The sequence below is a fragment of the Papio anubis genome, chromosome 12, assembly GCF_008728515.1.
Source record: "Papio anubis isolate 15944 chromosome 12, Panubis1.0, whole genome shotgun sequence".
In the NCBI taxonomy this organism is placed as follows: Eukaryota; Metazoa; Chordata; class Mammalia; order Primates; family Cercopithecidae; genus Papio; species Papio anubis.
Genome location: NC_044987.1, coordinates 107889875 through 107911288, shown reverse-complemented (window position 1 = coordinate 107911288; position 21414 = coordinate 107889875). Strand labels below are relative to the sequence as shown.

At 47.0% G+C, this 21414-nt stretch overlaps 1 protein-coding gene and 1 pseudogene across 1 annotated transcript in view; both read left to right on the top strand.

Moving 5' to 3' along the window:
* The first annotated feature begins 302 nt into the window (after nucleotides 1–302).
* On the top strand, nucleotides 303–1610 carry LOC101020147 (annotated as a pseudogene).
* An 8228-nt stretch (nucleotides 1611–9838) lies between these two features.
* UBE2L6 (ubiquitin conjugating enzyme E2 L6) overlaps nucleotides 9839–21414 on the top strand; it is a 16508-nt gene continuing 4932 nt past the window's right edge. Inside the window, exons 1-2 of the mRNA XM_003909852.4 lie at nucleotides 9839–9955; nucleotides 17189–17284. Of these exons, the coding sequence (XP_003909901.1) occupies nucleotides 9932–9955; nucleotides 17189–17284 (120 nt within the window). The 5' untranslated portion in view covers nucleotides 9839–9931. The remainder of the gene's footprint in view (nucleotides 9956–17188; nucleotides 17285–21414) is intronic.

The window sequence follows — 21414 nt, the reverse complement described above, 5'->3', positions numbered from 1 at the left end:
ATATGAGGCAAATGTTATTTTTCCTTTATTCACACAGATTATAACATACTTTTCACAGGATACTATATTTTGTCTTTTCCCCTTAAAATTTATCTTAAGAGCCTTCTCTATCAATATATAAACAACTTCCTTATTCTTGCTTACAGCTGCCTGATATTTATTTATTTTTATTTTATTTTAAAAAATAGAAAAAAGTAAAAATAAAATAAATAGACATGGGATCTCACTATGTTGCTCAAGCTGGCCTTGAATTCCTGGACTCAAGGGATCCTCCTGCGTTGGACTCCCAAAGTGCTGGGATTACAGGCTTGAGCCACCGCTGGCATGCCTGACATTTCTTTGTATGAATGTACCATAATTATTTAGCCAGATCCCTTTTGATAGACATAGAGATTGCTTCCAAAGTTTTGCTATGATAAACAAGCCTATATTTATAGTATTTCACACATTGATAATATATCCATTGGATAAAATGCTTAGAGGCAAAACTGATAGGTCAAAGGAATTCATATTTATGATTTTGATAGATACTGACAATTTACTCATCATAGAGATTGTATACATTTACATTTCTTTTCTTTTCTTTTTTTTTTTGAGACAGAGTCTGGCTCTGTCACCCAGGCTGGAGTGCAATAGCGCAATCTCATTTACATTTCTATCAGGAATATATGAGAGTGACTGTTTTCCCACACTCTCCCAAAGATATGCATTATCAAACTTAAAGAAAAATTCTTTTTTTTTCTTTCCATGCCTAATGCAGCATGGCTTGTGATCCCAAGAAGCATCTGAACCAGACAGCAACTCCAAAAGATTGGATGCTGCATAAATTGACCGGTGTGTTTGCTCCTTGTCTATCCACCGGTCCCCACAAGTTGAGAGAGTGTCTCCCCTTCATCATTTTCCTAAGGAATAGACTTAACTATGCCCTGACAGGAGATGAAGTAAAGATTTGCATGTAGCGGTTCATTAAGATCGATGGCAAGGTCTGAACTGATATAACCTACTCTGCTGGATTCGTGGATGTCATCAGCATTGACAAGACGGGAGAGAATTTCTCTCTCATCGATGACACCAAGGGTTGCTTTGCTGTATATCATATTACACCTGAGGAGGCCAAATACAAGTGGCGCAAAGTGAGAACAATCTTTGTGGACACCAAAGTAATCCCTCATCTGGACACTCAGGATGCTCGCACCATCTGCTACCCTGGTCCCCTCATCAAGGTGAATGATACCATTCAGATTGATTTGGAGACTGGCAAGATTACTGATTTCATCAAGTTCGACACTGGTAACCTGCATATGGTGACTGGAGGTGCTAACCTGGGAAGAATTGGTGTGATCACCAACAGAGAGAGGCACTCTGGATCTTTTGACATGGTTCGTGTGAAAGATGCCAGTGGCAACAGCTTTGTCACTCGACTTTCCAACATTTTTGTTATTGGCAAGGGCAACAAACCATGAATTTCTCTTCCCCGAGGAAAGGGTATCCACCTCACCATTGCAGGAGAGAGAGACAAGAGACTGGCGGCCAAACAGAGCAGTGGGTGAAATGGTCCCTGGGTGACATGTTAGATCTTTGTATGTAATTAAAAATAATGTGGCATGATTGATTAATTTTTTTTGTCAATCTGATGAAAAATGGTACTTTGGTGTGTTTTTTATGTGTATTTCTCCTATTATGAGCATAGATGATGATCTTTTCACACGTTTAGGAACAATTCATATGTTCTTTTCATTGAATTATCTTTTACATGCTTTGTTTTCTTTTTTTTTTTTTTTTGAGATGGGGTCTTGCTCTGTTGTCCAGGCTGGAGTGCAGTGGCTTGATCTCAGCTCAGCGCAACCTCTGCCCCCTTGGTTCAAGCAATTCTCCTGCCTCAGCCTCCCAAGTAGCTGGGACTACAAGCATGTGCTACCACACCTGGCTAATTTTTGTATTTTAGTAGAGATAGAGTTTTGCCATGTTGACCAGGCTGGTCTTGAACTCCTGACCTCAGGTGATCTGCCCACCTCGGCCTCCCAAAGTGCTGGGATTACAGGCGTGAGCCAACACACCCGGCCCTTCTTTTTTTTTTTTTTTGAGACAGAGTCTCACTCTGTCTCCAGGCTGGAGTGCAGTGGTATGATTTCGGCTCACTGCAACCTCTGCCTTCCAGGTTCAAGAAATTCCCCTGCCTCAGTTTCCTGAGTAGATGGGACTACAGGCATGCACCACCACACCCAGCTAATTTTTGTATTTTTAGTAGAGATGGGGTTTTGCCATGTTGGCCAGGCTGGTCTCAAACTCCTGACCTCAGATGATCCACCCACCTTGGCCTCCCAAGAGCTGTTGATATTTTTATTCATTTGTAGGTGCTCTTTATATATTAAGGAGATTAATCCTCTGCTGCTTGGAATAAGTTTCCTAGATTGGTACTTTGGTTGCTTTTTTTTTTGAGATATGGTTTCACTTTGTCACTGAGGCTAGAGTTAGGTGGCATGATCATGGCTCACTGCAGTCTCAACCTCCCAGGCTCAAGTGATCCTCCCATGTCAGCCTCCAGAATAGCTAGGACTACAGGCATGCACCACTGCTCATGGCTAATTTTTTTTTTGAGATGGAGTCTCACTCTTGTCCAGACTGGAATGTAGAGGCATGATCTCGGCTCACTGCAACCTCTGCCTCCTGGGTTCAAGCAAGTCTCGTGCCTCAGCCTCTTGAGTAGCTGGGATTACAGGCATGTTACAGGCATGTGCCAGCACGCTCGGCTAATTTTTGTATTTTTAGTAGTGACGGGGTTTCACCGTGTGGCCCAGGCTGGTCTTGAACTCCTGACCTCAAGAGATCCACCCACCTCGGCCTCCCAAAGTGCTGGGATTACAAGCATGAGCCACTGCACCTGGCCAAATTTTTAAAAGAAATTTTTGTAGAGCTAGGATTACAAGCATGAGCCACCATACCTGACCAGTTCTCTCATTTCTAAAAATGTTGCATTGATGGAGTTCAGGATATGCTACTCTAATATGACAAGAATATGTCATCCCAAAATACGCCTCTATCACTGGAAACTCTCATGAAGGGAAAAAGCAGGGACTCAAATCTGCATAACAAATCTTACCCTTGTTTATGGTGTTTTTCCTGGCCACCTCACTTTTCTTCTTTGCTTCAGCAGGCAAGGGTATTTAGGGCACCTCTTGGAGATTTACTCATTTCCCTCAGTATCTCCCACGTATCTATAAAGTGTATATGTTAATAAACTTGTTTTTCTCTTAATCTGTCTTTTGTTACAGGGGTCTGTCCCAACTAAGAACGATGAAGGGTAGTGAAAAAGGTATTTTTGTTCCCCTATGACCTCATATTTTAAAACATGTATAAGCCACAAAAAGCCTACAAAATCAAACTTGTTTCTGAGCCAGCAGTTTGCCACCTGTACTTGCTAGTCATAGGAAAATGGATTGGAAAACCAAGGTAGGGAGGCTATAAATTGCATGGGCCGGAGTCATGCAGCTGTGACCATGGCGCTCACCATATCCTGGTTCAGGACAAGGGGATGCTTCCTGAATACCAACTGTCCCTGATGGCAATCTAGCAGTGAGGTGGAACCCCGCTGCTCCCACCAAATGGCCCAGTTTGGAAAAATTCATGGATGAGACTGAGGCTGAGCCTGTTGAGAAGAACCTGTGGAGCAGTAAGTAGACCAGGACTGTTTCCCTGAGTTCTAATCCGTGGCCTGGGGCAAGGCATTTCCCCTATCTGGGCACCTGTTTTCTTATCCCACCGGGTGGGATGTGGTGGGGAGTGGTTATATAACACTGCAGTTGACCCTTGAACACGAGCTCGAACTGCACAGGTCCAATTACAGGTAGATTTCCTTCTGCCTCTGCCACTCCTGAGACTGCAAGACCAACCCCTCTTCTTCCTCCTCCTCCTGAGCCTTCTCAGCATGAAGACAACAAAAAAAACATGATGATGATCCACTTCCACTTAATGAATAGTAAATATATTTCCTCTTCCCTACGATTTCCTTAATAACATTTTCTTTTCTCCAGCTTACTTTAAGAACACAGTATATAATCTCTGTAACATACAAAACATATGTCAATCAACTTTATGTTCTCAGTAAGGCTTCTGTTCAACAGTAGGCTATTAGTAGTTAAATTCTGGGGGTGTGAAAAGTTATCTGTGGATTTTCAACTGAGCACGGGGGTCAATGCCCCTAACCCCGGCATTGTTCAAGTGTCAAGTGTAGATGATCTCAAAGTTCCCTTCCAGTTCTGAGATTAAGGGGGGCTAATTTTAATGACCTGGGACAGCCACATTTTAGAACACTTCTATCACTGGATATTTTCTGCTTAAGGAAAACAACTTATACATGCACATCACTTTCCTGGAATCAAAGTCTTCCAGGTAAAACCACATGAAGTAGACAGGGCAGAGATTCTCACTTCTTTTTTTTTTTTTTTTTTTGAGACAGAGTTTCACTCTTGTTGCCCAAGTATGAGTGAAATGGCACAATATTGGCTCGCTGCAACCTCCACCTCCTGGGTTCAAGCGATTCTCCTGCCTCAGCCTCCCAAGTAGCTAGGACTACAGGTACATGCTCCCATACCAGGCTAATTTTTTTGTATTTTTAGTAGAAACAGGGTTTCACCATGTTGGCCAGGCTGGTCTCAAACTCTTGCCCTCAGATGATCTGCCTGCCTTGGCCTCCCAAAGTGCTGGGATTACAGGTGTGAGCCAACATGCCCGGCCTTCTCATCCTCATTTTTAACATGAAAAACTTAAGGCCCAGACAGATGTGGCAGTTAATAAGCAAGAAGTCAGTAGTTCTGGGTTTAAGTTCCATCTTAGAGAGTGAACAGCTGTGTGACCTTGGGCCAGTAGTCACCTAGCCTCCGTTTCTTTACCTATAAAATGGAGACAAGGCTGGGTACAGTGGCTCATGCCTGTAATCCCAGCACTTTGGGAGGCCAAGGCAGGAGGATCAATCGAGTCCAGGGGTTTGAGACCAGCCTGAGCAACATGGTGAAACTCTGTCTCTACAAAAATACAAAAATTAGCCAGGCATAGTGGTACATGCCTGTAGTCCCAGCTACTTGGGGGACTGAGCTGGAAGGATCGCTTAAGCCTGCAAGGTTGAGGCTGTGGAGAGTAATGATCATGTCACTGCACTCCAGCCTCGGTGACAGAGTGAGATTCTGTTTCAAAAAAAAAAAAAAAAATCTGGTAACAATAAAATAACCTATTTTAGGAAGTTAGAGAGAAAATTAAGCAAGCATTATTGAATGGATCAATTATGATACTGCATGTCAAGCACTTAGCACAAACCTATGTTATGGAATAAATGTTTGTGTCTCTCAAAATTCATATGTTGAAGTTGTAACCTCCAGTGTGGTTGTATTTGGACATGGGGCCTCTGAAGAGTAATTAAGATTAAATGAAGTAATCAGGGTGGGGCCCTGATCGGACCGAATTCGTGTCCATGTGAGAAGAGACACTGGAGAGCTCACTTTCTCTAATACCCACATTGCCTGCACAAGCACCTGAGGAAAGGCCATGTGAGGACATAGCAAGAAGGCAGCCGTCCGCAAGCTGGGAAGACAGCCCTCATCAGAAATCAACTCAGTTGGAATCTTAATCTTGGACTTCCAGCCTCCAGAACTGTGAGAAAATAAAACCTGTTGTTAAAGCCATTTGGCCTGTGGTATTTTGTGATAGCAGCCCAAGCTGCTAATACATCCTTGCACATACAATATACATTAGTTATTGTTGTTATCTGTTGTTACTGTTACTTCTCATGTCCAAAGTCCCACAACAAGGAAGTCAGTGAGTGGCTGAGCCCAGCTGAGGAAGCAGGTCCTTCACTCATCAGGCCATCTTCCTGCTCTTGTGGCAGGAATCCCCCCAGTCTCCTCCTGGGACTCCCTGTCTCCATGATTGCCTCTATCCATCCCTCCACCTCAACCACAAGGGCAGGGCTTATGGTACAGGAGGGGTGTGTGTGTGTGTGTGTGTGAGACTAACCCAGAGGAAGGGGGGCTGTGGGGTAAGCAGGAGAGGATTCCTTTCCTGATCAAAAGAAGCAGGAAATTCTCTTCTGTTTCTGGTTCCTGGGAACAACTTCTTCTTCTTCTTCTTCTTTTTCTTTTATTTTATTTTCTTTTCTTTTTTTTGAGACAGAGTTTCACTCTTGTTGCCCAGGCTGGAGTGTAATGACTCGATCTCGGCTCACTGCAACCTCCACCTCCCAGGTTCAAGCGATTCTTCTGCCTCAGTCTCCCAAGTAGCTGGGATCACAGGCATGTGCCACTACACCTGGTTAATTTTGTATTTTTAGTAGAGACAGGGGTTTCTCCATGTTGGTCAGGCTGGTCTTGAACTCCCGACCTCAGGTGATCCACCTGCCTTGGCCTCCCAAAGAGCTGGGATTATAGGCATGAACCATTGCGCCCAGCCCGGGAACTTCTTTAAGCTCTAGGAAGATAGGGATTGCTGGGGTAGTTCTGAGATTAACCGTCCCTAGTCCAAATAGGAACAAGCCCAAGGAATGGGCATGGAAGGAAATCAACTGATCCTTCCGGATCCAAATTCTTCCCTTGAAGATGCACTGCAGGTTTTTGGAGACATTTGAAAAACCTGAACCTCTTGCCCAGAACTCTAGAGGCATTATAAACAGATAACATACTTTCGCACCTTCAAGGTGTCTCCTAACATATACCATCTCATTTTATCCTCATAAGAGACTGGCAAGCCTTACAGTTGGCAGAGCTCAGTCTTGGAAGAGACATACCTTATATGTGCATGTCCCTTAAGAGGCCTTTCTCCCACCTTTTGTCATCACACAGATGGGTGTCTTTTCCTCTCAATGGTGAAGACGAGCCAGCCTAACCCATGCCTGAGTCCCATAGAGTACCCCATACAGGGCCTTGTGTAAGTAGGTGCTCAATAAATTTTGTAGATGGATGGATAAATGCCAGTGACTAGATCAGAGAGAAGTAAAACAGGTATTGGAGTTTTGGCCTATTGGAGAGGATAGTGTTGCCATTGTTCTAAGGAAGCAAGTTCAGGTATCTGTTCCTATAGCCTGGAACATCCACTCCTGCGCAGGCACCTGACATCATTTTAATCTTTATTATGTTATCATTATTATAACTGTCACTTATTGTCCACCGTTCAAAGTTAAAGTTCTTTGCAAATATCAAATCATTGTTCCTCACATCCACTATTAGGAGTTCCATTTAACAGATGAGGAAATGGAGGTACAGACTAGTTAAGTAATTTGCCCAAGGTTATTTAGCCAAAAATAGTGGAGCTGGGATTCAAACCTGATTGTTTATATCCTGGCCTTACAATTTTCTCTTTTTATCTTTTTGAGACGGAGTTTCGCTCTTGTTGCCCAGGCTGGAGTGCAATGGCGCGGTCTCGGCTCACGCCTCCCGGGTTCAAGTGATTCTCCTGCCTCAGCCTCCCCAGTAGCTGGGATTACAGGCGCACGCCACTACGCCCGGGTAATTTTTGTATTTTTATTAGAGACGAGGTATCGCCATGTTAGCCAGGCTGGTCTCCAGCTCCTGACCTCAGGTAATCCGCCCGCCTCGGCCTCCCAAAGTGCCGGGATTATAGGCGCGAACCACCACGCCCGACCTTGGACTTAACAATTTTCAAAGTTCCTCCACTTCCCTCAGCTGAGCCTCACAATGGTCCTGGGAAGCAGACAGGAGTTTCCACGGACCACCCAAGGCCATACTGCACGTGGGAGCAGATGTGGAGCTAGAACCCAGGTCTCCCTGGGGCTTGTTCTGACACACAAAGGTCTGCATTGTGAAAGGACATGAAAGTCACACCTGCGGGGACTTAGGACCCAGCTAAATCCATGGCTGTGAATTCATCTCGGGATGCAGAGTTCCTGTAAGAAAAGAAAAGAAAAAAAGAAAAGAAAAGAAAAGGAGAGCTAGGACGCGTGGACAGACGCTTTTGCTCCAGTTTCCATAGACACTGCCCCATTTGCTCATGCTGTTCCCTCCTGTTAGAACATCTTCATCCCACGCTCTTATTCTTGCTGACTCATCATGTTTCACAATACACTTGAATTTTTCTCTCTTCCAGGAAACCTCTGCCCTTCTCTGAAGAGGGAAAAAGTGACCCTCCTCATACTCCCAGAGTACCAGGTGATTCTCTACAGCATTATCATTAAAAATCAGGGGCTGCCTTCTCTCCCTCTGTCCCAGTAGTCTGGGAGCTCCTCAGGGGTGAGGACTCCCCTTTCTCATCCTGGTGTTTCCTATTGGCAATGCCTGCCACTCAGTAGTAGGTGCTTGTTGACTGAGACTATTGATCACAGGCAGGTTTGAATGTCTTTGTTCCCTCATCTCTACCCCTGTTAAGGGATTACGGAGCGTCCTATTCATTTCGGGCATATAGAAGATGCTGTTAAAGTTTATTGAATTGAATGTAACAATCATTCTGCAAAATCTGAGCAGAGAAGTCATTAGGTTTCAAAATACTTAGATAAAAACATTAAGGTGGCTCACGCCTGTAATTCCAACACTTCGGGAGGCCGAGGCAGGCGGATTACTTGAAACCAGAAGCTCGAGACCCTGACTACTAAAAATACAAAAATGAGCCGGTCGTGGTGGCGCGCGCCTGTAAATCTCAGCTACTCAGGAGGCTGAGGCACGAGAACAGCTTGAACCGGGAGGCAGAGGTTGCAGTGAGCCGATATCGCCACTGAACTCCAGCCAGGGTGACAGCGAAACTCTGTCAGAAAAACAGGAAACAAAAAACCTGTGAGGTACTGAGACCACAAACTAGTGCTCAAAATATACCCATTTCCTTTCTTGTCTGGACTAAAGCGGGGTAGGGAAGGGTGAGAAGGAGGGGATCGGCCCTCCCAACAAGTCTCATCCTCCCCAGATGCTGCTCGGTGCTCAGGGGCTGCAAGTACTCTGTCTTTGCACAGAGGAGTGGGGACTCCAGCTGTGCATGGGGGCGCACACTAGGCCCATAGCTTGATAATGGACCAGATGTAAAGTAAGGGAGGCGAAGCAGACGCTCTCTTGGAAAGGAGGCTCCTGAGTCCGTCTTGGGGCTTCCCCCAGCCAACTGTTTCCCAAATCAGTATACAGTAGGCACTTGGTAAATACTAAGCCTAGTAAAGGACTGAATGATGGTAGACCGAACCCCCAAAGCAAAAGAGAAAGCGTCCAACAGCGCCTCCTTGAGGTGCTCTGCCCCAAGCCACTGGGAGAAACGTTGCAGCCCGCGCCGAAAGCCGGACAGCATAAAGGATTCCCGACCGCCGGGCAGCGGTGCTCGGAGGGCACAGGTCTACGCCGTCCCTCACGCAGTTTCGGAGAAGGAGCGCTGGGCCCATGGAGGGAAGGCGGCAGGCTCGGCGGCTGCGGAAGCTCGCTGGGGCAGGGGCACAGGGCGGAGGTCTGATGGTGGAGGCCACCGAGAACTGTCACGGAGCCGCGTCCGCACAGCGAGCATCCCTTATTCATTCAGGGCGAGTGTGTATTTGGGGCAGCGCGCGGGGGTGCTGACCAAGACCGGAGAGCTCCCGGCGCGGCCGCCGGCGGAGCGAAGGCTAGAACCCCTATGAGCGCCCCCCAGCGCCCCTGAGCGCTCCCTGCCGGTGCACGACGCCCCCAGCGGGAGGCAGGGATCAGCAGAGCCTCGCGCCCCGAGGCCCGCCCCCGTCTCCCCACAAGGACCGTGAGTCCCGGGTCCGAGCCCTCCGCGCGGGGATCGGGCGGTTGCCCGGCGCGTTGTCCCTCGGCGGCCTTCTGGCCCCGCCGGCGCGGATGCAGGGAGGTCCACGCAGCGACCGCGGGAGGAGGGGTGGGCGGGGCTGCCGGGGGTGGGGCCCCCGGGGCGGGGCGCGCTGTGTCGCGTGTAGGTGCTCGGTCCTGCTGGAGGCCGCCAGTGGCACACACTCGGTCCCGAGATGGCGAGCATACGAGTGGCTAAGGTAACCGCGTATAGGATGACCCCTTTCTCTTGGCTCCCCTCGCCCCCCGCATTCCCTCCTCTCCATCCCCTCCGCGGCTCTCCGAGCACATTCATTTATTTGTCTGGGCATCAGAGCTGGCTGAATCCCTGTCCTTCCCGCGCTCTACTCAGAGGAGGACTGGCCTGCAAGAGTGGCCAGAGCTGGAGTTTTGGGGGTTTGGGGGCCTCCGCTTGAGCCGTTTGCGTAGTGAAGATGAGCTAGCTCCTCCAAAACTGGTTTCAATTTCGCTTTTCCTGCCTGAGACTTGTGATAATAACTGGGTGCATCTCCAGTGCAGGAAAGGTCCTTGGCATCATGGTGCCAGGCATTCTGCTACTGCTGGTAGTGGGTTATGAACACAGATGACCAGGATGAAGTCCTTGCCTTGGAATAAGCCCATGGCCCATCCCATAATTTGATGCCTGTATTACTAGAGTCCTGAGAAACACGGAATGCTGATTAGAATTTGGGGCAAAGTTCCCTGGGTATTCTCTGGAGGCAAGATGCGGAGGTGGACCTGGAAGGCCTCCTGGAGTAGGTGGCTTGCATTCGTGAGTTCTACAAGTGTTGAATGCCTACACGTGCTGGCCCTGTTCTAGGAGGTGGGGGGTGGGGCGGGCAGAGATGAACACAAATCCGGCCCTTGTTGAATTTTATTCCTATCAGGGACACAATTTGAAATAAGATCTGGAAGGATGCGGAGGGGGCAGTTCCCGCCAGAAGGTGGGAAAACCCAGGGTGTTTGGAGATGGATTAGGGAGGAAGGTGATCCTGGTGAAGTGAGTATGGCACCGCAAGTCTCTCAGAAGTGCCCCTTCCAGTCTGCAGGGTGGAAGGGCAGGCTCTAGGCGAGGAAGAGGGTGCCTGCTACCCACAGCCTCTGAGAAGAAAATGGCCTCAGACTGGGACGCCCAGAGCAGGCTTGGCCTAGATCCTAAATCTGGAGGTTGGCAGCAAAATGAGTCAGAGGGTCTTTCCAGCCAAGGGGAAGAGAGATGGGAGCCAGAATTTACTGCACTGGAACCATTACATGCCAAACAGTGTACATGGTTCTTTCATCTAATTCTCACAGCAGTTCTGTGAGATAAGTAATATATACCTGCATTTTACAAATGAGGAAATTGAGGCGCAGAGAAAACAACTTGCTTGTCCAGAGTCTTTCAGTAAGGAGCAATGGGACTGGACTATGAAGCCAGGTCCACAGGCCTCCAGCCTGCAGGCTCTTTCAATGGCCTTTCTACTTTCATTTTCTGTTCCGGTTAGTCAGGTGATTTCCTATTAGGCAGTAGGAAAGAACTGTGTGTTTTAAGTTGGGTTTCAACTTCCTCAGGCTTTGGGAAAGTTTTGGCAGAACTCACCCTAAATAGATAAAGTCCAAGTGTGCCCAGTTATAGTAAAGTCAGGGAAATGTTTATTCCAGTTCTTTTCTGGTCAGCCTTGGGCTTTGTTCTTGCCAAACAGTCACAGATGATAGAGAAACTCTTAGGAGTACAGGTGCTTCTAGTTTGGAATAAAGATAAATGAGGGCCCATTGACTCTGTGTGGGAGGCACCAGAAGCAGCTTATTGGTTGAACAGAGATGGAAGGTAGACTGAGAGAGAGGAGGGGGGCGTGGGATGTGTTTATATTATATGTTGGGGGTGGGGAGAAGGCAGAGAAAGTTCAAATGGTCCCCAGTGTTAAAGGACCCGTCCTCAACTGTGGACTGGGTTTGGAGAGCTTCCGTTTCTCAACATCATCACTGCTGACATTTTGGGTCAGATAACTCTTATGTATCCGTTGTATGTTTTTAGATTTGAGGTTACTGCAAAGTTTATAAATAATATCTTATAACCCGTTATTTTAAACTAATGACAAGTTAACACTGATTGCATAAACAAACAGACAAGCAAAATGAAACCTAATAAAGGCCAGGTGTGGTGTCTCACTCCTGTAATATCAGCACTTTGAGAGGCTGAGGTTGGCGGATTGCTTGAGCCCAGGAGTTTTGAGACCAGCCTGGGTAGCACGGGTGGATTGCATGAGCCCAGGAGTTCTAGACCAGCTTGGGTAACACGGCCAAACTCCGTCTCTACAAAACGTACCAAAATTAGCTGGGGCACGGTAGCACACTGCTGTAGTCCCAGCTACTTGGGAGGCTGAGATGGCAGGATCACCTGAGCCCAGGAGGTTGAGGCTGCAGTGAGCTGTGATTGTGCCACTGGACTCCAGTCTGGGTGACAGAGTGAGACACTGTCTCAAAAAAACAAAAACAAAAACAAAAAAACAAAACAAAAACCTAATACAAACTGTACACTTTAACTTCGTCTTTCTGCTTTTTAACTTTTTCTTTCTTTCTTTCTGTCTTTCTGTCTGTCCTTCCCTCCTTCCTTCCTTCTTTCTTTCTCTCCTCTCTCTCCTTCTCTCTCTTTCTCTCTCTCCTCCTCTCTTTCTCTTTCTCTTTTCTCTCTTTCTTTCTCTCCCTCTCCTCTCCTCTCTTCTCTTTTCTTTTCTTTTCTTCACAGAGTTTAGCTCTTGTTGCCCAGGCTGGAGTGCAATGGTGCAATCTTGGCTCACTGCAACCTCTGCCTCCCCAGTTCAAACAATTCTCCTACCTCAGCCTCCCGAGTAGCTGGGATTATAGGCGCCCGCCACCACGCCCAGCTAATTTTTGTATTTTAGTAGCGATAGGGTTTCACCATGTTAGCCAGGCTGGTCTTGAACTCCTGACCTTAGGTGATCCACCGGCTTCAGCCTCCCAACAAGTGCTGGGATTACAGGCGTAGCCACTGTGCCCAGCCCTAATCTGTTTTTCTGTGCACTTACTATAACCAGTGAGTTTTGTACCTTCAGATGATTTCTTTTCTTTGGTTTTTTCTTTCTTTCTTTTTTTTTTTTGAGACAGAGTTTCCCTCTTGTTGCCTAGGCTGGAGTGCAATAGTGTAATCTCGGCTCACCACAACCTCTGCCTCCCGGCTTCAAGTGATTCTCCTGCCTCAGCCTCCCGAGTAGCTGGGATTATAGGCACGCACCACCACGCCTCGCTAATTTTGTATTTTTAGTAGAGACGGGGTTTCGCCATGTTGTCCAGGCTGATCTTGAACTCCTGACCTCAGGTGGTCCACCCACCTCACCCTCCTAAAGTGCTGGGATTACAGACGTGAGCCACCGGGCCCGGCCCAGATGATTTTTTATTGCTCATTAATTTTTTTTTTAAATTTCTGATTGAAGAACTCCTTTTTAGCATTTCTTGTAGGACAGATCTGGTGTTGATGACATCTCTCAGCTTTTGTTTGTCTGGGAAAGTCTTTATTTCTCCTTCATGTTTGACGGATATTTTCACTGGATACACTATTCTATGGTAGAAGTTTTTTCCCTCAGTCATAGTTTATTTAAATATGTCGTACCACTCTCCCTTGGCCTGTAAGATTTCCACTGAAAAGTCTGCTGCCAGACATATTGGAACTCCATTGTGTGTTGTTTATTTTCTCTTGCTGCGGTTAGGACCCTTTCTTTATCCCTGACCTCTGGGAGATTGATTATTAAATGTCTTTGAGGTAGTCTTCTTTGGGTTAAGTCTGCTTGGTGTTCTAGAACCTTCTCACATTTGGATATTGATATCTTTCTCTAGATTGGGGAAGTTCTCTGTTACTATCCGTTTCAATAAACTTTCTAGCCCTGTCTCTCTCCCTACCTCCTATTTAAGGCCAGTAACTCTTAAATTTGCCCTTTTGAGGCCCTTGTCTAGATCCTGCAGGCATACTTCATTCTTTGCTTCTTCTTCTTTTTTTTTTTTTGTGAGACGGAGTCTCGCTCTGTCACCCAGGCTGGAGTGCAGTGGAGTGATCTTGGCTCACTGCAAGCTCCACTTCCTGGGTTCACGCCATTCTCCTGCCTCAGCCTCCCGAGTAGCTGGGACTACAGGTGCACGCCACCACGCCCAGCTAATTTTTTTTTTTTTTTTTTTAAGTAGAGATGGGGTTTCACCGTGTTAGCCAGGATGGTCTCGATCTCCTGACCTTGTGATCTGCCAACCTCGGCCTCCCAAAGTCTTTGTTTATTCTTTTATTCTTTTGCTTCATCTGACTGCATTTTCAAATACGCTGTCTTTAAACACTCTAATTCTTCTGCTTGATCAATTCTGCTATTAAAAGGCTCTGATGCATTTTAGTATGTTAATTACATTTTTTTCTTTTCTTTCTTTTTTTTTTTGAGACAGAGTTTCGCTCTTGTTGCCCAGATTAGAGTGCAATGGTGTGATCTCGGCTCACTGCAACCTCTGCCTCTCCAATTCTCCTGCCTCAGCCTCCCAAGTATCTGGGATTACAGGCATGCGCCACCATGCCCGGCTAATTTTTGTATTTTTAGTAGAAATGGGGGTTTCACCATGTTGGCCAGGCTGGTCTTGAACTCCTGACCTCAGGTGATCTGCCCGCCTCGGCCTCCCAAAGTGCTGGGATTACAGGCGTGAGCCACCGCACCCGGCCTCAATTGCATTTTTTGACTCTGGAATTTCTGCTTGATTCTTTTTAATTATTTCAATTTTTTTGTTAAATTTGTTGATGGGATTCTGAATTCCTTCTCTGTGGAGGAAATATTTAATTTCTTTGAGTTTGCTCAAAACAGCTATTTTGATTTCTGTGTCTGAAAGGTCACGTATCTCTGTTTCTCTGTACTTGGCCCTTGTGCCTTATTTAGTTCGTTTGGTGAGGCTGTGTTTTCCTGGATCGTCTTGAAGCTTGTGGATGTTTGTTGATGTCTGGGCACTGAGGAGTTAGGTATTTATTATAGTCTTTGTAGTCTGGGCTCGTTTGTACTCATCCTTCTTGGGAAGGCTTTCTAGGTATTCGAAGGGCTTGCCTGTTGTGATCTAATTTTTGGTCACTGCAGCCATGTCTACATTAGGGGGCACTCTAAGCCTAGTAACACTGTAGTTCTTGCAGACTCTTGGAGGGCACTACCTTGGTGGTTTTGGATAACATCAGGAAGAATTCTCTGGATTACCAGGTAGAGACTCTCATTTTCTTCCCTTACTTTCTCCCAAACAAATGGAGTCTTACTGAGCTCCCTGGAGCTGGGTGAGGTGTGACACAAGCGTCCCCATGGTCACTAGAACTGGGACTGCACTAGGTCAGGCCTGAAGCCAACACAACACTGGGTTTTGCCCAAGGCCCGCTGTAATCACTACCTGGCTATGCCCTATGTTCGCTCAAGGCCCTAGGGCTCTACAATCAGCAGGTGGTGAAGCCAGTCAGGGTTTTTGTCCTTCCCTTTAGGGCAGTTAGCTCGCTGCTGGGCCCCAGACAGGTCCACAGTTACTGTCCACGGGCCAGGGCCTGCAGTTGGAAACCTTAGAAATTTACCTGGTACTCTGTTCTACTGCAACTAAGCTGGCACCGAAACCACAGGACACAGTCCTTCCCACTCTTCCCTCTCCTTTCCCCAGATATGGGAGTCTCTCCCCTTGTCCACCACCACCATGGGTCTATGAGGAGTACTGTCAGGGTACTACTGCTGATGTTCGCCTAAGGCCCAAAGGCCCTTCAGTCAGCTTGTGATGAATGTGATCAGGCCTGAGACTCACCCTGCAGGTCAGCAGTCTCCCCTCTTGTTGGGCCTGATAATGCTTTGTTAGGATGTTTATCAGCATCTCTGGCCTCTACCCACTCTCCCAATTTGTGCAAACGGAAAAATGTTCCCAGATATTACCAAATGTCGCTAGTTGGATAAAATTGCCGCTGGTTGAGAACCACTGGTTTGTACCAATTCATTGTTCCAGAGAAATGTGACCTGCCCTTGAGTGTCTTTTTATCTTCCCCAAGAAGAAAAGGCCTGTAGTCCCACAAGATGGACCCTAAAAGAGGGGCAGCATTCCTTTGTCAAATACATTTGAGAAGTACTGCATGCTGTGGGCCCACATCTTGGTCAATCACTATACACAATAGCATATTAAAGGCTCAGGGAAGTTCTACAGTGAAGAAATCTCTTTAGCCTAGATTTCCCAAATGTACTTGACCTTGGAACGCTTTTCCTGTACTACCTATTAACCTTCTGCAGGTCATACTATACACATTTGCCCCATCTGGGCCCTTTACCCTGGTGCTTCTCCCCTTCTCTGCATGGTTTCCTGCTCATTCTGCATGGCCCAGCTCACAGAGTGTACCCTCTATGAAGCCTTCTTTCTCCCCTCTCATCTCCCTCCCTACTGTATATCCATACACATTCACATAATCACATCCATGTTTCGTCCATTACTCTACTGAAATTCTTGAGGACTGGGTCCTGTCTCAGTTACATGCCAGTAGAGAATGCTCAGTGATAGCAGTTGGGAGAATTCAAAAGGGATATTCAGGTGCTTGGGCCACAGTTCTGGGAAGGTGAGTCACTCCTTGCCCCCTTGTTTCCCTGCTTGGAGTTCTTCTCTGCTGTGGTCTTCTGGAGTCATTTCCTTTCTCCAGCCCTGATCTGGCAGAGTTTGAAGCGGTGGGGTCCTGTCTTTGCTGTAGATGCTCAGTAGATGCTTATGGAAGGAAGAAAGGAAGAGAGGCAGGGAATTAGAACCTAGTGACTTTCTAGGAAGAAGGCTAGAGAGCAGAGGTTAAGTACCCTGCTTTCAAGAGAAAAGCCTCCTAAGAGCACTTACTCTCAAGTTTTAATATCTGGGAGAAGTGATCTATTTTTCCCTGCACTGAGTACCTAGGTGTACCAGAGTTGTGGTGAGGCCACAGTCAGAAAATTCACTTAAAGCACCAGCACTGGCAGGGCGTGGCCCACGCCTGTAATCCCAGCACTTTAGGAGGCCGAGGCGGTGGATCATGAGGTCAGGAGATCGAGACCATCCTGGCTAACATGGTGAAACCCCGTCGCTACTAAAAATATAAAAAATTAGCCAGGCGTGGTGGTGTAGTCCCAGAAGCTACCAGGAGAGGCTGAGGCAGGAGAATGGCGCGTGAACCTGGGAGGCTGAGGTTGCAGTGAGCCAGATTGCCACTGTACTCCAGCCTCGGCGACAGAGCCAGACTCCATCTCAAAAAAAAAAAAAGAAAAAAGAAAAAGTTCCAACACTGTGCCTGATACATACTAAGTGCTCAGTAAATGCGGGCTCTGACTTTACCGGCTTCTGCCCCGAAGATGGCCAGTTTTGGACTTGGGACAGCTTGCTGCTGGGACAGGGGGAGGGGGCTGAAATAGGGAGGACTAGGTCAACTGCCCACTCACTTGTGTCCCCTGCAGGAGCTGGAGGATCTTCAGAAGAAGCCTCCCCCGTACCTGCGGAACCTGTCCAGCAGTGATGCCAATGTCCTGGTGTGGCACGCTCTCCTCCTACCTGTGAGTATCCATGGGGACTGTGGCTTTGGATTGGGGACAGCTTAGGCCAGGGACATGGGCAGGGAGGGTTAGGACTAGGCAAGAATTTTCCCTGCCTTGGGATCCTTTTACTGGAGGCTATCATTGCTGGAGTGGCCCTCTCTCTGAACTGATTGCTTCTGAGATCCAGATACTTCTGAGGTTCACCTTCCGATAAAGATGCCAAAGGACTTTTGGACTTAGTAGGAGACCCCTTCCTTAAATCAGTAGCCACCAAGCCCACCACAGAACTTCAGGAGACAAACAGCATCAAAAAGAAGAAGAAATAAAGATCTCTTGGACCTTTGTCAAGGGGTAGGGATAAACTTCCAGGCTCCCACCGTTGGTAGAATTTGCTCCCGCGAACTTAAATTGTATTTTGTTTTTCTTTAGTCTTATTTCAGAAAATTGTTACATATGAAAACACAAATGCTCATTTCTACTGTTCTTATTTTTCTCTGTTTATTATTTGGTATTTTTTTGATAAAGTCTCTCTGAAAGCAGTATTCCAAAATAGTTATCAGAGTGCAGATCTCTCTTTTTTTCATCCGATTGTTAGTGACTAAAGATACTTTGAGAAATTAATCTACACTTTTCGTTACTTGGAAATAAAATTGAAGACATTGAACTTTTGGTTAGTCAAAGCTCTTTGGAATGTCAAGGGAATAATTCATCTTATTATTTAGGATTTGGAGTTTTTTTTTTTTTTTTTTTGAGACAGAGTCTCACTGTGTCACCCAGGCTGGAGTGCAGTGGTACGATGTTGGTTCCCTGCAACTTCCACTTCCCGGGTTCAAGCGATTCTCCTGCCTCAGCCTCCTGAGTAGCTGCGACTACAGGCACGTGTCACTATGCCTGGCTAATTTTTGTATTTTTAGTGGAGACAGGGTTTTGCCATGTTGGCCAGGCTGGTCTCAAACTCCTGGCCTCAAGTGATCTGCCCACCTCGGCCTCCCAAAGTGCTGGGATTACAGGTGTGAGCCACCGCACCCAGCAGGGTTTACTTTTTATTGACAATGCAGTGGCCTAGGTTGTGTCATCTTCTCTTTAAACTAAACTGTAGTCCAGAAAAGTAGAGAAAGGCCCGAGTCAGGTCACCGTAGGAATCTGTCAAGTCCCTTGGGTTACTGTGTTGAAGCGATCCACTTACCTGGCTTAGAGTGAGCACACCTGTTCTAGATCTCAGGTGCCAGGAGAAGATGCTCAAAGGAGCTCCAGGAACTGATTATATCTCCAAGGAGACCAACTTTGAGATGATGAAAGTAAAGCGGGGGTGATAGGAAAACCTAGGAAAGGTCTCGTTTAGCAGAATACTATGAAATCAGAGGACCTCAATGGTTGGCAAGACCAAGGTGGTTAAGTGTGCCCCAGGAACTGGCCACAGACCTTCCACCCATATAGGTGTCCTGAAGAAACATGATACTTGAGAGGAATCCCAGAACTGGAGAACCAAAGCTTGATGTAAGTCATCAGCTAAGCTGAAGGTTCCTGGTGAGGCCATAAAGGAGGGGATGGTTGACTGGCAGAGGAAGGAGAACCAAGAAAGGTCTTTTGGAATAGCAGAGAAATTCCTCCTCAAAGACTCGGTCTCAGTTTATGTGTTCACCAAAGTGGCCCCACTTGTCACATCTTGGTCATGGAAGGTTTCAGCTCAATGAGCCTTTTGAAGCTAATAGTAAGAATTCTCATTCCTTGAGAGTCTCCTGTGGACCAAGTGCTGTTTTAAGCACACGACATATGAGGTCATATTGAATCTTCTCAACCGTCCAATGAGGAAGGTTGTCTTCCTCTTAAAATTGCGGAGATAGAAACCAAGGAGGTTAAGTAACTGGTCTGTGGTCACTCAGAGTAAGGTAGCAGGAGTGGAATTCAGCAGACTCCAAGGTCTTCTCTTTTAACCACTCCATGAAAAACGAATAGTTTTCAAAATTTTTTAAAAAGTAGCAGGCTGGGCACGGTGACTCACACCTGTAATCCCAGCACTTTGAGAGGCTGAGGTGGGTGGATCACCAGGGGTCAGAAGTTTGAGACCAGCCTGGCCAACATGGCTAAACCTTGTCTCTAGTAAAAATACAAAAATTAGCTGGGCATGGTTGTGGGCACCTGTAATCCCAGCTACTCAGGAGGCTGAGGCATGAGAATCTCTTGAACCTGGGAGGCGGAGGTTGCAGTGAGCTGAGAATGGGCCATCGCACTCCAGCCTGGATGACAAGAGTGAAACTCTGTCTCAAAAAAGCAACAACAAAAAGTAGCAAAATACTTTATTTAACCTAGAACTTAGAAGGTAGTAGGACTTTCTCAATTGACTGTAAGATATAGTATGGAATCCTCTGGTCCAACTTCTTCATTTTACAAACACGGAAACTTATCCTCAGAGAAAGCTTAGTCACACAGCAAGCCTGAGGCAGAGCTGGGACAGGTCCCCAGAGCTCTCAGCTCCATGACTCTGCTACCTCCTTCCTCTATTAAGACCTACAAAGCCCAGAAAGAAGCCCTTTCAGGCAGGACACACTGATACCTCTGTCTTAGTCGATTTGTGTTGCTGTAAAGGAATACCTAAGGCTGCATAATATATAGAGAAAGGTTTATTTGGGTCAAGCTTCTGCAGGCTGTACAAGAGGCATGGCGCCAGGTGCAGTGGCTCATCCCAAAATCCCAGCACTTTGGGAGGCCGAGGCAGGTGGATCACTGAGGCCAGGAGTTCAAGACCAGCCTGACCAACATGGAGAAACCCCGTCTCTACTAAAAATACAAAATTAGCCGGCCATGGTGGTGCATGCCTGTAATCCCACCTAGTTAGGAGGCTGAGGCAGGAGAATCGCTTGCACCTGGAGGCAGAAGTTGCGGTGAGCTGAGATCATGCCATTGCACTCCAGTCTGGGCAACGAGAGTGAAACTCCATCTCAAAAAAAAAAAAAAAAAAGAAGCATGGCACCAGCATCTGCTTCTGGTGAGGCCTCAGGAAGCTTCCACTCATGGTGGAAGGCAAATGGGAGCCACATGTACAGATCACATGGCAAGAGTGAGAGAGAGAGAGAGAGAGAGAGAGAGAGAGAGAGAGAGAGCAGGTGCCAGGATCTTCTAAACAACCAGCTTTTTCAGTAAGTAATAGAGTAAGAACTCTCTTATTACTGTGAGGATGGCACTGAGCCATTCATGAGGGATCTGCCCCCAGGACCCATACACCTCCTACTAGGCCCCACCTCCAACACTGGAGATCACTCTGGAGTGCAGAGTGAGACTCAAACTGCAACCTCTGCCTCCCAGGTTCAAGCAATTCTCATGCCTCAGCCTCCTGAGCAGCTGGGACTACAGGCGCACGCTACCACGCCCAGCTACTTTTTTGTATTTTAGTGGAGACGGGATTTCATCATGTTGCCCAGGCTGATCTCGAACTCCTGAGCCCAGGCAATCCACCTGCCTCAGCTTCCCAAAGTGCTAGGATTACAGGCATGAGCCACCACCGCGCCGGTCTTGGGGATAAAATTTCAACCTGAGATTTGAGGAGACAAACATCCAACCACAGCACCCTCCCATCCTGCTCTGAGGCCTCAGCCATAGGCCTTCTCTGACTGATAGGCCCAGCCTTTTCTTCTTGAGACCATAAAAGGTGAGATATTTTCTCTTTATCTTCCTACTCTTTTATACTCTATCTTTTTTTTTTTTTTTTTGAGATGGAGTTTTGCTCTTATTGCCCAGGCTGGAGTGCAGGGCTGTGATCTCTGCTCACAACGTCGGCCTCCCAGGTTCAACTTCCACTTCTCGGTTCCTGCCTCCACCTCCCCGTGTAGCGGGTATTATAGGCACACACCACCATGCGCAGCTAATTTTGTATTTTTAGTAGAGACAGGGTTTCTCCATGTTGGTCAGGCTGGTCTCGAACTCCCGACCTCAGGTGATCCACCCACCTTGCACTCCCAAAGTGCTGGGATTACAGGCATGAGCCACCGTGCCCGGCCTAGTTACTCCATCTCTCATCTCAGTGCGCTCGAGGTCACCATGATTTCTGTTTTGCCTATTAAGGAGGAGGAGCTCTGAAAATCTTGACTCTCTGCTTAACCACATATGCCATTCTTGCTGTCTTTGCTCTGTCTTTTCAATAACAAAGGCTC